Source organism: Pelobates fuscus, chromosome 4 (assembly GCF_036172605.1).
Source record: "Pelobates fuscus isolate aPelFus1 chromosome 4, aPelFus1.pri, whole genome shotgun sequence".
NCBI lineage: Eukaryota > Metazoa > Chordata > Amphibia > Anura > Pelobatidae > Pelobates > Pelobates fuscus.
Window position 1 is genome coordinate 290,872,950 of NC_086320.1, and position 14,113 is coordinate 290,887,062.

The window sequence follows — 14,113 nt, forward strand, 5'->3', positions numbered from 1 at the left end:
ATAATATGAAAAATCGGGCTTTTGCAAAATAGTGTTCATTAAACAGACATTCTAAGTTCCATAGACAGACTTGTGCATGGCGCAAAAATGTATTCGGGTAGTCTGATATTTGCCCAGTGACATTTTGTCTAATTCAAATATTGTCCATGCTATATATTTGGGAAAATGATTCAGATGAACCAAAAATTGGGCAAATCAGAGTACTACAAAATATAAATAGTATGTATGTATTTCGCAGTACACTGATAGGTGCATTTTAGTTCTAATTGGGTCACAGATCAAGTGAGAAAAAGTAACTAAATGAGGGGAAAAGAGAGTTGAGCAGTAAAAAAAAATCTGCATTTATTTCACTGCTCCTCCGGTCGCTTCTCGCTTGATCTGTGAATAAACTCAATTTAGTGGCCTTCAATCAACTTTATTCCCATCTAATACCGTTTTTTTTTGGCACCATGGATGGAAATTACAAAAACAGACAAATATGCACATCCATTGTCAGATTACTTGACAATTATTCATCCATGTGGTGCTTCATGCTTCAGAGTTATGGAATTTGGATAATCCGCCAATTGTCTGAAATTTGGGTTAATCCCAGTTCTTATGAATTTAAATGCACCAGTCTACTAGTCATGAATGCTTGAAAAGCATCTGGAAAATGTCTTGGTTGGCTAGAATAAAGAGACTTTGTGTAGCGGAGAGCTGATTTCCCAAAGCCTATTTTCACTGGTATCCTAGAATGGCTCAGGAAAGGGTAGTAAATCCAAAAGGGTAACAAGCACAATCAGCAAGGCAATCCAATAATATCCCATCACCTTTCCCAATAACTGGACGACACACAGTATCAGGAGTAGAACTTAACTAACTTTTAATCACACAATCCCTGCTTTTATGCAATGCTCCCGTGCAAGGGAGCCACCCACAATAATTAGTACATTAACCAATAAATTACAAGGTACAAGCCACACATCTCCTCCCATCAGTTTATCTGTTAACAGAATTAAAATGTACAATTTTTCCCCAAGTTCTAGATGTACCCCAAATACATAGGGTACACCCCTAAATGTGGTATCCCCTGATGGACCTAATCTGGGTGAATAACATTCAAAAATCACCCAGATCGGGTTCAGGAGTAATCAGGGTTAAAAAGTTAGGTGGAGTTCCCTTTAGGACCACTAAAGCATGGCTTTCCAGCCCAAACTTTCCAGCGCAAACCAGTTCCAACTAGTCTGGCAGTGTGCCTGGGACAACGCCCTGCTGGAAACAATGGGACAGGAAACGGGGGAGGGGTACACCTTCCTATACACAATCTATACACAGTCTAATAGAAGTCCATACTAAAACCTTTTATGTTCAAATAAAAAAATATGAAGGAAATGTGTTGGACAGCCAGAGAGGTTCTGCTACACTTTGCATTTCCTCTTTTGACATGTTAGTTTTGTTTGTCGTGTCTGTGTGTCATACACGCACCACAAATACAAGCAGGGAAAATGACTCTGTCCTCTCCAGAGAGACAAGCTGAGGCCAAGTGCATGTGTGGTCTGGAGCTCTTGTGATCAAGACCTCTTGTGGCAAAGCCCAGTTTAAAAACTGTAAACCAAGTTGTGTATAAACTGATAGCAGATGCCCGTTTATCAGTGTATTAGCTAGTTTCGCGCAACTAATGTGAACTGTTACTGGGAAATAAAATATGTATTCCATAAAGCATCAATGGACAGGGATTTATAGGATAAGATCTCTTCTAGGTAAGGGAGGGGTTATCTTATAGCTGCAAATAGTCTCTTTTAGCTGTGTAGCTTCAAGATATTTGAATGTGAATATCTTTTTATTTTCATTTTATGTTTATAATTTAATGTTTTGCCTGTTCGAATGCATTGTCTATACAATCTAGTAAGTAAATGTTTGTGTATTGCTTCCCTTTAAAAATGGCTACAATTTACCTTGTAAACTGATGTGTTTAGGCCCAACAAAATCTTCTCTTTAAGTTAGACTATTGATCATGAACTGATCACCACAGCTATTCACCCACCCACTCTCCATTACGTGCTGTCACAAGACAATCTATGCTTGTCTAGACCATACATCGATTTGACTGCTTGTAAAAGTTTTAGGTGACTTGATTAAGCTTTCTAATAGATGTCTATTAGTGAGCCAACACAATAGCTGCCCATATGCAAAATCATTTCTACTAGTTTGCCAAGTAGATTATTTAATATGTTTTCATGAATGAGCCTACTTGTAAGTGTTCAACTGCACATCTCAAAAGCCTCATGTATATATATATATATATATATATATATATATGTTAATAAGTAAGTAAAATGTACAATTTTAACATATTTTTATACTATTTTCACCTGTATGAATATGTTCCAAAGCCGTTCTTCTATAAAATACTGCTTCTTCTCCTTCAGAGATTTAAAGTGCTCTCCAAGAGGAGCTCCTTCAATGAGTTCCATAACAACATATAGATTGTCATCTATGGTAATCACAATAAAGAAGCATTATTTTTTTGCAATGTTCAGACCATCGCTAACAAGTTTATTCCAAGACATTTTTTTTCAAGGTTTGATGATGCAATAGGAAGTCTGCAACTGTGAACAATATATTTCCGAGGTTCTACAGAGGTTCATTTAGTCAGTAGGACATCTTCTTCCTGTTTATCAGCAAAGTAACATCTATTTATATCACTCCAATAACTTATCTGCAGCTTTTTACAGTACTTTAAGCTTAACATAAATTAAATTTGACACGACAAACTGTACAGTTGCTAAGGTAATAATCTCTGTATGAAGATACCAGCAGCCCTAGATGGTCATTAAGCCTCTTGTAATCTCCAGCGTTTAAAGTGTTTAGTAAAAAATTTCTTTAGAAGAGGTATTGTCCACATTATTTTACAAGTAAGATTACACATAACCTTAATTACATACTAGACTAGATGATACTTACTTTCTAAAAACGTTCTATAGTACCGCACTATATTTGGGTGGCACAGCTGTAAAAAAGCATACAGTATAGACTAAATTAAACATAGGAAGGAAGAGTTTGATAGATCATAGAATGTAATATTTAAAAATCAAATATAAATGTGACATGGTAAATTACTGTTGACATTGCATCTTTGGCTGGATTTAATGCAGTCATGAGTCAGCATTACCAAGTAGTGAAAGGAATGGCATGCTTTACATTGTTGAATATTGTAATGAAAAAAAAGGTTGCAGGGTGGATGGGTAAGGTACTGCCAGTGTTGAAAGCAAGTTGGAGGGTTGATGGGATTGATTGGCACTTTAGGCAAATAATATGGAGGGAGGTTGGGAGCATGGTAACTGTGTTGTGCAACTTATGTGTCCACTGTACCAGTCTCAGTCAACTTTCAGCATTATGCTACCAATGGCCCACACTGCACTCACACACATCAACTTATTTTCCACACAGTCCCCCATTGAGACCCAAATTTGGTTACCCATGGCATGACAGTGGTTCTTCTGTGGTTCTTGACACACATAATATTCAGCATCCTCTCTACAACAGCCCTTGTTACGTTGTTTACTGTAGAGATGCTGTTTTTGCCATAAAATCTAATTTACATTTAAATAAAGGTAGCTGGCTCCATAATACGAGAAACTTTAACAGCTTTTACTTAAGTATTCAAGAAAATGAAGGAGTGTATTTCAATAAAAAAAAATAATCAAACCACATTTAAATATTGTTATTCAGCATACAAGAAAGGATATTAAAATAAATTGAAAATATTAGTATAAAGACAAACGTACTTGTTCCTTGATTATTGACAGCTCAGAAACAATGTTCTCTGCATTGTTATCACGGTCTTTTTTGTCTTTTCCAAAAGCCGGATTGTGTAAATTAATCTCCTTCATTGCAAAGAGAATTTGTCCGCTGCGTTTTCTGACCTGCACAAAAGGTTTTATTAGAAAACATGAGATAAGAAAAAAGAATGCATCTTGTATTATTCTATCCAAAAGCACATTAGCTACAGTCTACAGACTTCCTAAAAATACACTTTTCTGAGATATCTCTGTCATGATCAGTAGCATGTAAGTCACCAAGTTCTACGGGATCCTGCATAATAATTGCTATGTTTATGACTTTTGTTCTGTAGCAGTGACATCATACAGTAGAAGGATGACCTCACAAGTGTGCATGGTTACGTGTTTTGTCTTCATGGCTCACAAGAATTAGGCCACACGCTATAATGCTACTGTACACCCTGAGAACTATCCACAAATTATTAATTTTTAATGCATTGAAAAACCAAAGTGCAATATTTAAGCAAAATTACCAAGTTGTAACAATAGATGAGGAAATGAAAAGTAATAAATATCACACAACATACAAGGTATTGTACAACTAAATACTTAAATATGCTAAGACATTAGTAAATATTTAGCCTTTAACCCATTTGACTCTCCTAAAGACTGCTGAAAAAAAAATATTCTCTCACTTATTTCACCTTGTGTTCCCCCACCCAAGGCTTTGTTGCTTTTTAATGTGTATCATCACCCTATGTGTATCATCACCCATTTGGTCTACTACTGTTACCCTTCTGAGCTTAAACCTTTCATTCTGCCCTTCTAACTTGTTTTCCGTTTTACTTCTAATATCTTCTCCCTGTTATATCCCTGCCTTGCCTTGCCTTAGCCCCCTCTGTTGTCTGCAGTCTTTTGTGTTCTTTGTTAAATAGTTTTCTTTCTTTTCTTTATTCTTCTTTTACCAATCTCCGTTATCGCAAGTTTCCCGTTCCCTGTCACCATCGCGGCACAGCTCTCTTTCTCCAGGGATTCTTTAATATATGAATATGCCTTTTTCATCTCTTTTACAACATTTTCCTTCTTCTTTCAGTTACCTAACTTTCCACCTTTGTTCACGTCCTCACACCATTCTACTCCTTTTTTTTTCTTGCTAAATCCTTCGAAAACCTTTCAACGGCTAATTCAATTTCTATTCCTTTTCACTTTTTTATTTTTCCCTTCTTTCCTCAGTCATTTTCCCCATTTCTCTTTTTCGATTTCCTCTTTTTTCTATTACTTCATTATCTCTAAATCTCTAATACCCAATAGCCTATTTTCAATTCAAAAGCCTGTTTTGTTATTGTTATGCAATAATAACTCTCTTTACTTGTATCTCATGTCGAGAATCCAAAGATGTTGTACGTCGAAGTGCCTTAACCGGTTCCTCCTATCTCTTCCATGCCCTAAGAACAAAACTTTAGAGCTTTCACTTGTCTATAATTTCTTTAAGTTATAATGGCTCACAAAAACATTAAAATAATGGAAAATAGAAAAAATAATGTAGAGTAAGCACACAACAAAGTGGAAAATATAACATGACTTTTATTTGCTTCATATTTAAGTTCATAACATTATGGAACAAGGTAGGAATGTTATAATATTTGTTTTTCTAGCACATTAATAACAGATAAGATAAACAACCTTTAGTGAGCCTTTAGAAATGCTAGAAAAGCAAAGCTCACCTTGTATACACTTCCAAAAGCTCCACTCCCAAGGTGATCTAAAATAGCATAGTTTCCAATAAATTTTGTAGGTGATTTATTCTGATTGATTCCTTCTATATTATCAGCAATCTGTTTTAGCTCATCTTCCTGAAAATTATAATATATTATATTGGTTATCTCTCATTGTTAAAACAAACAAATAACTCAATTGTCAGATGCAAATACACAACGAAGACTAAAGTAGAGCAAATATTTAGTGTAGTGATAACAAACTTTGCCATCCAAGATATTGCTAGACTACATCAGAAATGTACTAATGATGTGTTAAATGCTGTAGAGGTTATGGTGCCTGGAGCTCCCTAGCGCTAATCCAGTGTAAGTAGTTAAATAGTTTAAGATTGGTTTGACAACTTACCTTAGGTCCTGCACTGAGCTAAGCTTAGTGGTGAAAGGGGGTGCTCATTGGCAGAGAACACTCAAGTAATGCTGACAGCCAATAAACCAGCCTCTGGTCAGTATAGCTAACAGAAGCTCTTGGGGAGGCTACTGCTCCACAGGAGGTGGTGGCTAGCAACATGTGCATCCTTGGTAAGTTGTTAAACCATTCTTAAAGGGAACCTGGCATGCCCCAAACAACTTATGCGCATTCAATTGAGCATAAGATTTTATCGATACATTATGGTAGCCGTTTGGCGTGCCAAGGTATTGACTGACAAGGGACAGCAGAAAAGACCTCCCACAGGAGATCCCTCTGCTCTCCTTCCATAGCAACCACAGCGAATATGCTGCGGTAGCTATGAAAGTAGAGGAAGAGAGAGACGTCACTCAATTCCGATGTCAGCACTCTGGCAACAAAGCCAGTGTGCTGACGTCACTTATGAGATTTGCCCTGCTTGGGGATGCATCCCAAGCATGGAAAATCAAAGAAGTTACATGAAGAGTAGCACTTACAAAGCATCGAGATGCCGGCACTGGAACGCAGGGAAACGGAGTAAATCTTTATATTTTACATGGAATACACCATGTACCTTTGTGATATATGGTGCATTCAATTTATATGGGAGCGATTAAAGATAAGTTAAATCCCATAATTTAATAATAAAAATAAGGTTCACTTTAAGCAACTTAATTATTTGCTCACTACAGAGGTGTTTTTTGTTAGTTTTTTTGCTATTTATTAGAATATATAAGATCTCTGTTCCATTCCATGTTAAAATAAATCGTAATTTATTATATATATAAAATACTATTAATCAATATAAGCAAAGAGAATAGTTTAATTGTACCAGTACAAAGTGATGCATATTACAGGTCATGTGTTTTATCTAAAATGTTGCACATTGATACATGAGTTGGATAGTGGTTTTACAAACATACTGACTTGTCTAAAAAAAGTTCCAACGTTAGATAAGAAATGAGCAAATTAATGGAAGGCACCCACCTTTTACTAAAAATCACAATATTTCTATTTTATTATTTATTTATTTTTATGTTAAGACAGCATGATTGCAAATATCAAGGATTTTAGTTTGAAACCCATAATTTAAACACACCCCATGAGTTAAGCAGCCATGTTTTTTTTGTTTTTTTTTATTTTACAGCCATTATATAAATTTGTGTCGTATTTTAGATTAATCTTTAGAAATGCTTCTTTTTATCGCAGGTAAATAGTATGAATTAAATTAAAAGTGTCTATTTTCTTACAGCACAACATGCAGCATGTCAAGTAGGCTACTTACAGGCAGTGAATTTAATTTAGACACTAGTTCTTCATAACAGTTGATATCTCGGATGTAATGTCCAATATCAATAAAAATCTCAAAAAGGTCCGGAGGAAAAAACCTTGAGCAAAAAACAAACAAACAAAAGACAAAGGAATAAAAAATCAAATACAGGAATTTATTAAAATGTTCTATATAACAAAAACATATCTTGAGAATGTGGAAGTCAGAAGAAGTAAAAAAAAAAAAAAAAAAGTTTTATAAAATTTTAAGGTGTGTATCCTGTATTTTAACAGTTTAATCTTGCAATCTGTGTTTTGTTTGTTTTTTACATGTACCAAAAACACCTGTACTAATAAGAATACCATTGATCCTGACAAATCACTTTGACACCATGAATATCCTATGTGTAGACGATATATTTCATACACCATTTTAGCTTTAGTGCATGTTTTTCTTTGTTTTTATATTGTGAAGAAACTAGGCTTGCCATAACCGCTAATAATAATGATGCCAAGGTATCAAGATAGTGATCAGGTCAAACTCCCTTGCTGGGCCTTCAATTTCCACTTGCAAAATGCAAGAATAGGAAATAATAGTTTGAGTTCTGATCTAACGTAAACCCTAGCAAAAGAACGCTCTGGTCTTCTGTAGGTAAATCTAAGGATAATTATACACAATGCATATTTGGATCTGTTCAATTAAAGGGACACTCCATAACAAGTTAATCAGATTGAAAAGTATGTATTTTTCTCACTCTATTTTGTGAATAGGCTGATGCTCTCAGTACTCCTGCCTAAAACTTCCCATTTGAAGCTTCAGACTGCAATGGAAGTTATGTGGCCATTTGTTAACAGTTTAACTCCTGTAAATAAGCCAGAACCAGGTACCTCCTGCAACACTAAAAACTTAATTCTGATTAGGTTGTTATGGTGCCCAGAGTGTTCATTTAACTAAAATAATAAAAGCGTATATATGGTTAAAATAGAATAGCCTAATAATCTGGACTTTTAAATATACATGTAAATTGTGGCCTGGGGCCAACTAGCCATCGAGGGTGGTAGATTTCTTTAAATTTTAGGACCAGGAAATTGGGAATCCCCTGGCCTTTATTAGATTATCATTGGAGGACTGTGCCTCATCTGACCCTTATTGGTTTAGGACAAAAACTAAGGGTGTTCTTTGGTCATAATAGCTAAGAGCTATCCTCCAAAATACCTAAAATATATTATTCTTCAATCTACTACATCGAGGGAAAGGTTTTATTTCTATAGAGCAGCCCATCCAATGAGATGATACACCCAGTGTCACTTGTAGGTTTATTCACTGCACTCTGAATTTCTGCAAATTCATTCTGAATTGCAAAATACAGACAAGAATAGCTCTGAAAAAAATCTCAAACTGATCTCTTCCATAACTTGGTTATTTAATCTTCAGTTTTTCAATTCAGATTTAATTTGCTAAAATTTTGCGTTTAGCAGTTATGCCAAAAATCTGGCTTTTTTACACCCACAGCTTTTTTGAAACGGCAGCACCCGTTAGTAATTAATGTAGTTTTACAATTTTTGTGGTTTGCTATGGCGTGATTTGGCTCCAGTCAGAAACATTTACTATTTCACAGACGTGTTATGACAGTTAATGAATAGCATTTTGGCAATGCCCCATTTTTAACGCTCTAAAACTAAACCCCATGCTGTAACATATATACATAAACTACTGTACAAACGACTTTAAGGTTTGCTCACTAAGAATTAGGAACATTAAAAAGTGAATTGCAAAAGTAAGGAAAAATGTTTGTGACGCAGCGAGTAAGACAACAAATAATTATTTTATTCTTTAATGTACTATTTTGAATAATCGACTACAAAGTGTAGCTTTACCTTTTGAAAAGATCTCTGTTCCGTTCCATGCTAAAAATAAATCGTAATGCTCTGAAAGCATAACACTGTAAAATGAAACAGATAACAGAATTGTTAATGACTTATTAAAGGAACCTTCATTTTTATTTCTCCAACTATTTAGTAAATATATTGAGTATTGAGTATTTTTTCTGTATGTTTTCTCTGGGGTATGTGAAAGAACAACTTCAATAACTAAAGACCTTTGCAAGCCCTCCTCTCTTTCCCCAACACAGAACTTCAGCCTGGGAATACATCAATCAGAGGCTTCTAATTAAATTATTATTAGTAGTAGTAGTAGTAGTAGTAGTTCCTATAAAGCGCCTACAAATTAAAAGTGAAGCCACAAAATGTGTTGACAGTTTGACAACCCAATTTGGCGGCCATGATTCTCTTTACGTATTCTACTAATATTACGCCACCAAGTGCACTCACATCAATTATTGTCAAATATGGGACACTGCAATGTAGTAGTTAAATTAATGCCATTATTCTTGTATTTTGCATTTGAGAGTTGTTTTCAGAATTTACAATTTGATCAACAATTTAATCAACATTACAGAACAAACAGCCGTATAAACGTGTAAAACACAGAAAAAAATAAAATAAAAGGAATGACTGGGTAGGTGCTGCAATCAGACCTTGAAGCATAACTACATTTCCAGATTTCCAGTATTAATCAGTATGTTAACAAGCTGTGCAATTTAAAGATTTTATGCTTTTTTTAAATTATGGGGGAAAAAACATCCTTGAATCTACGCTGTTGAATAGAAACCGTTACCTGTAGAGAAGCAGCTTTATTTCTAATGCAATCATTTTGTTTACTTGGTAAAATCAACTTTCCGATAATGTAAACGCCATTTTCCTGCACCGCAAAATGAAAAATAAATGTTAAAATTTTACAACAACATTTCCCACTAACACAAAAATACAGTCAGGTTATTGCGTATCCTGCTTATGAAATAAGGTCAGTTTAAATGGACATCATAGACACCAGAACCGATGCAGCTTAATGTAGTGGTTCTGATGCATATAGAACTATTTTCTTCAAATCAGTTCACTTGCAATAAGCAAGGGAGTTTTTCACTAAACACCGGATTTTATTAAAATGGACAAAATCCAGTGAAATCGTCCGAATTCCTTCCGCATTGGCATTTCTCAGACTTACTAAAGTCAAATGCAGTCAGTTAGTCATTTGTGCATAGAAACTAATCTACCGCCAATCACATAGTGGACAATCGATGATAAACGGAAGGCATCCAGCAGGATGCATGTTTGCAAATTATCATTCACTTGGTTTTTGTAAGTGAATTGATCATTTGCGCAGCCAGCTCGCAAATAGTTAAAAACCCTCAGCAGTGCGATGGTTAATTATGTGGCTGCTGGCCAGCGCTTGCTTGCTTGCTTGCCTGCCTGCCGCCTCATGTAAAAAATAAAAAAGAAGTATAATAATAATGATAAAATTAAAGAAAGAAATATCATGGTGGTTAATAAGATCCCCATATTACTATAATAGAGGTAGGTGGGAGCATATCTACTAAAGATTTAAAAGTAGTGACTGAGCATACATTGGAGGACCTTACTGTTATTGGGGGGTGGGGGGTGGACAATGGTAGGTCCACCCCCTACTTTATAGTTAAATAGGGTTCGAACTAAGGGAGGGGACATTAGGTCCTCACCCCCCCATTTTATAGAAATTAAGGCCCCTGCCAAAACCAGGGGAGGGGCATAGATTTTAAATATCACCTAAATTATATATTCATAATTTGCATAGATTTTAATTCAGTTGGTCTTTATATATTTTTGTCAAGTTCATAGTGGTATCAAATTTATGTACTGCTCTGAAAACCTGATAAATTCTACTAAAATAGCATTTTATTGTAATCGCTTTTAATGAATGGAAATATGCGTGTATGTGAATGTTTAATATACCTGTACTACATGGTAAGCAGTTGTGTCATTTAGTACAAGTTCAGTAAGAGCTGCGCAGCAGGCTGAAAAGAAAATAAACACTTCAATATATCACTTATCACAAAGTATATTTTTGTTTATTAATGACTTCATACTGCATATGAAAATTATCATTGAAAATATATATCTGAATTTTTGCTAGATCTATTAAGCGGTCATATATTATTCCTATACTGAAATCCCAAATTAAATTTCTACACTGGTAGTATTATTTCCCCAAGTATTTAACTTGGATAACATGTCACCAATATCGAGTTGCAATGTATACAAAAGCAAAATGAAAACATTTTGTGAGCAATAAATACTGTAATAAATACGGGATATTTTGTTTATTTACATTGCTACCGATTCTAATTAGTTTATACCTAAAATATCAGTAAAATATTACATCATACTCGTGTACAAAACTTACTTGATATTAAAAATACTATGGAAAGATTTCCATCATATAATGTTTTGGAAAACGAGCAGGACATAGTTTGAAACCAAAATAATCGCATTATTTACTTTGTACATGAATGTGCATTTTTCTTAGCTTAGATTTTTAGAACAAACATTTTCACTCATTGGGTGGTAAGTAGGCTGTCATTGAGAAATAACAGTATATAAGCTGTTGAAAAAGTATCTATAGTCCAGTTTTACTAAACATATGGTATGTCTATTTTCCTCTGTGTTCTGTAAGTATTTTTATAATTTGTTACTGCTGATCTGTTGAATTTTTGTATAATTTTTCCAACATTTTATTGTGAATTTCAGGTAAAGATTATTTGAATACAGCTAAATGCACTGTCCTTCCTTATGGCGTGACAATACATAGCAATTAGCAGTACAAACAAGCCAATCATGGCTGCCCAACCTGGGAACCAGTTTCAGGACACTTGGCCAGCCTGTTTAAAGAAACTTTCACCATTCAGAATGTAAATGGTACACATTGTCATTTAGTGTTACCTGCTTGAAGTGAAAGTGTATTCTCTTGTATTTCCCTTGGACTCAGATCTTCTGATAAGTAATGATGGCGGAGGCGGCCAGCTGCATTCGCACTGGACAAGCTACCAATGGAGGAACGGTCAGACACAAGGTACTGCTCCCTTAAGAAAAAAGGGACAAAAAAATAAAATTACAGCATATTAGGGACCAGGAACCAATGCATATCTCATTCTGGAACTCACGAATATTTGATGAAGTAAAAATTTAAGATATTCTGTTAAAACATGTTGGATGTTTTATACAAATTATATCTCGTCTGTCAGCAGCCACTGTTTTTATATACATACCCATCACAAGAATGTATTATTATACATGCTGATTATATGTGTCACTTGCAACCATAATAGGTATTTGAGCTAGAGCTTTATTAAGTAATGCCTTAAATGAATTTTGTGCTAGTTTGCTTGGTTCTTGGACATAGTAACCACCACCCTGACACAGCGAATTTTAAATGTCAATGTTATTTGGTGACACTGGGATGTTCATAGAAGAGCAGTAGCATTATATCAGTATTACATCACAACAAATGTGCCCTTTAGTAAAACACTAACCCCTGGGATAATGTAGAGGGTGAGCTTAAGGAAACGTTAGAGTTAGTTTAGGAGGTTATGATGGACTGATGGCTAAGGATCTCAGGGGTACCTGCCTACAAATGCTGTGAAATAGTTAGTCAGCAGAGTAAGAACACCCGCCACTAGAAATGGTACAATGATGATGTGGTCTTATCTACTATTACTTAATTTCACTTCACAACACTCAACACTCTATATGCTTCTTATAGATAAAATGACTAGACTGGACGAAAGTCATAATTACTTATGTCTTCATCAGAGAAGGGTAGGGTGAGGCAGTATTCTAAGTACTAACATATAATATATATTATTTCTATTTATTTTTTATTGTTAGATTGTTCCTTTAACCTTGACACATGTTTTTGGATTACAGTAAATATGTGTGGCCTATATTTCATGTGATGCTCTTGGGACTGCACAAATATTTTTCATAGACATCACTGATATAGGGACTTGATTGAACCACATGCTTAATGATATGCTGATCTACCAGGGCCGTCTTTAACGCGGGGCAAAAGAGGCAGCTACCCCGGGCCCAGTCATTCCTAGGGGGGCCCAAAGCAGCTGTCCCTTGAGCCTGTCGGCCGCCGTGGTGCGTGCACAATGAGAGGGCCCATGCTCTTAAGGCCACCCGATGGCAAATAGTCTGCAGGGGCCCGGTGTTTCTGTGTGTATATCTGTCTGTATATGTATATGCACATGTCTGTGGCAGCACAAGTGGCCACCTTAGGGCGCACTGGCCCGAGGGGAGCTAGATTGGAGTGACCGGCAGGAAGTGGGTGCACAGTGCTCCCTCCTACCTGTCACTCAGTGTGGCGTGGCCAGACTGAGAGGAAGTGCTCACTAAGGAAGTGCTAAACTAAAAGCAAAAGGAGAGGAACACTAAGAGGGGGTGGGAGTAACATTAAGGGAAATTGGGGGGGGGCACTAAGAGACAGGTAAGAGGGAGGGGGAGAGCAACACTAAGGGACTGGGGAGGGGGAGGACCTACACTAAGGGACAGAGAAGGAAGGGGAGAGGAACACTAAGGGACATGGAAGGGGAGAGGACCACTAATGGACATGGAGGTAAGGAGACAGGAACACTAAGGGACATGAAGGTAAGGAGACAGGAACACTAAGGGACATGGAAGGGAGGGTGGCACAGAGAGGGGCCTGATTGAGGAGAAAGACACACAGATGGGCCTGTGGGTGAGAAAGTTCACAGAGGGGCTGGGGATGAAAGTGATACACAGAAAAATCACACCAAAATCATCTTCGCCCAAAAATCCTTGCACCGGCCCTCTGTGTATGTGTGTTTTTGTGTGTGTATCTGTGTGTCTATGTGTCTCTGTTCAAGCAAGGGTTCGAGCAAATGGTTTCCCAGGGTCCAATCTACATCAAAGGTGGCCCTGTGATCTACTCCAATCTTCCTGGCATCTTTTGAATAGCAATGCACATACAGACCAGGGGCAGTTACCAGTGTTTGATAAATTTGCACACAAAAAGTGATCGAGGT

At 36.2% G+C, this 14,113-nt stretch overlaps 2 protein-coding genes across 2 annotated transcripts in view; both read right to left on the bottom strand.

Moving 5' to 3' along the window:
• Window positions 1-14,113, bottom strand: part of SLC4A7 (solute carrier family 4 member 7) — a 551,990-nt gene that overhangs the window by 295,305 nt on the left and 242,572 nt on the right. The window lies entirely within an intron of this gene.
• The window catches only part of NEK10 (NIMA related kinase 10), a 194,354-nt gene that overhangs the window by 104,938 nt on the left and 75,303 nt on the right, over window positions 1-14,113 (bottom strand). The window contains exons 13-21 of the mRNA XM_063452208.1: window positions 12,006-12,145; window positions 11,019-11,080; window positions 9,868-9,951; window positions 9,069-9,133; window positions 7,207-7,309; window positions 5,486-5,614; window positions 3,768-3,905; window positions 2,944-2,989; window positions 2,352-2,473 (exon numbers count right to left, since the gene is read on the bottom strand). Of these exons, the coding sequence (XP_063308278.1) occupies window positions 2,352-2,473; window positions 2,944-2,989; window positions 3,768-3,905; window positions 5,486-5,614; window positions 7,207-7,309; window positions 9,069-9,133; window positions 9,868-9,951; window positions 11,019-11,080; window positions 12,006-12,145 (889 nt within the window). The remainder of the gene's footprint in view (window positions 1-2,351; window positions 2,474-2,943; window positions 2,990-3,767; window positions 3,906-5,485; window positions 5,615-7,206; window positions 7,310-9,068; window positions 9,134-9,867; window positions 9,952-11,018; window positions 11,081-12,005; window positions 12,146-14,113) is intronic.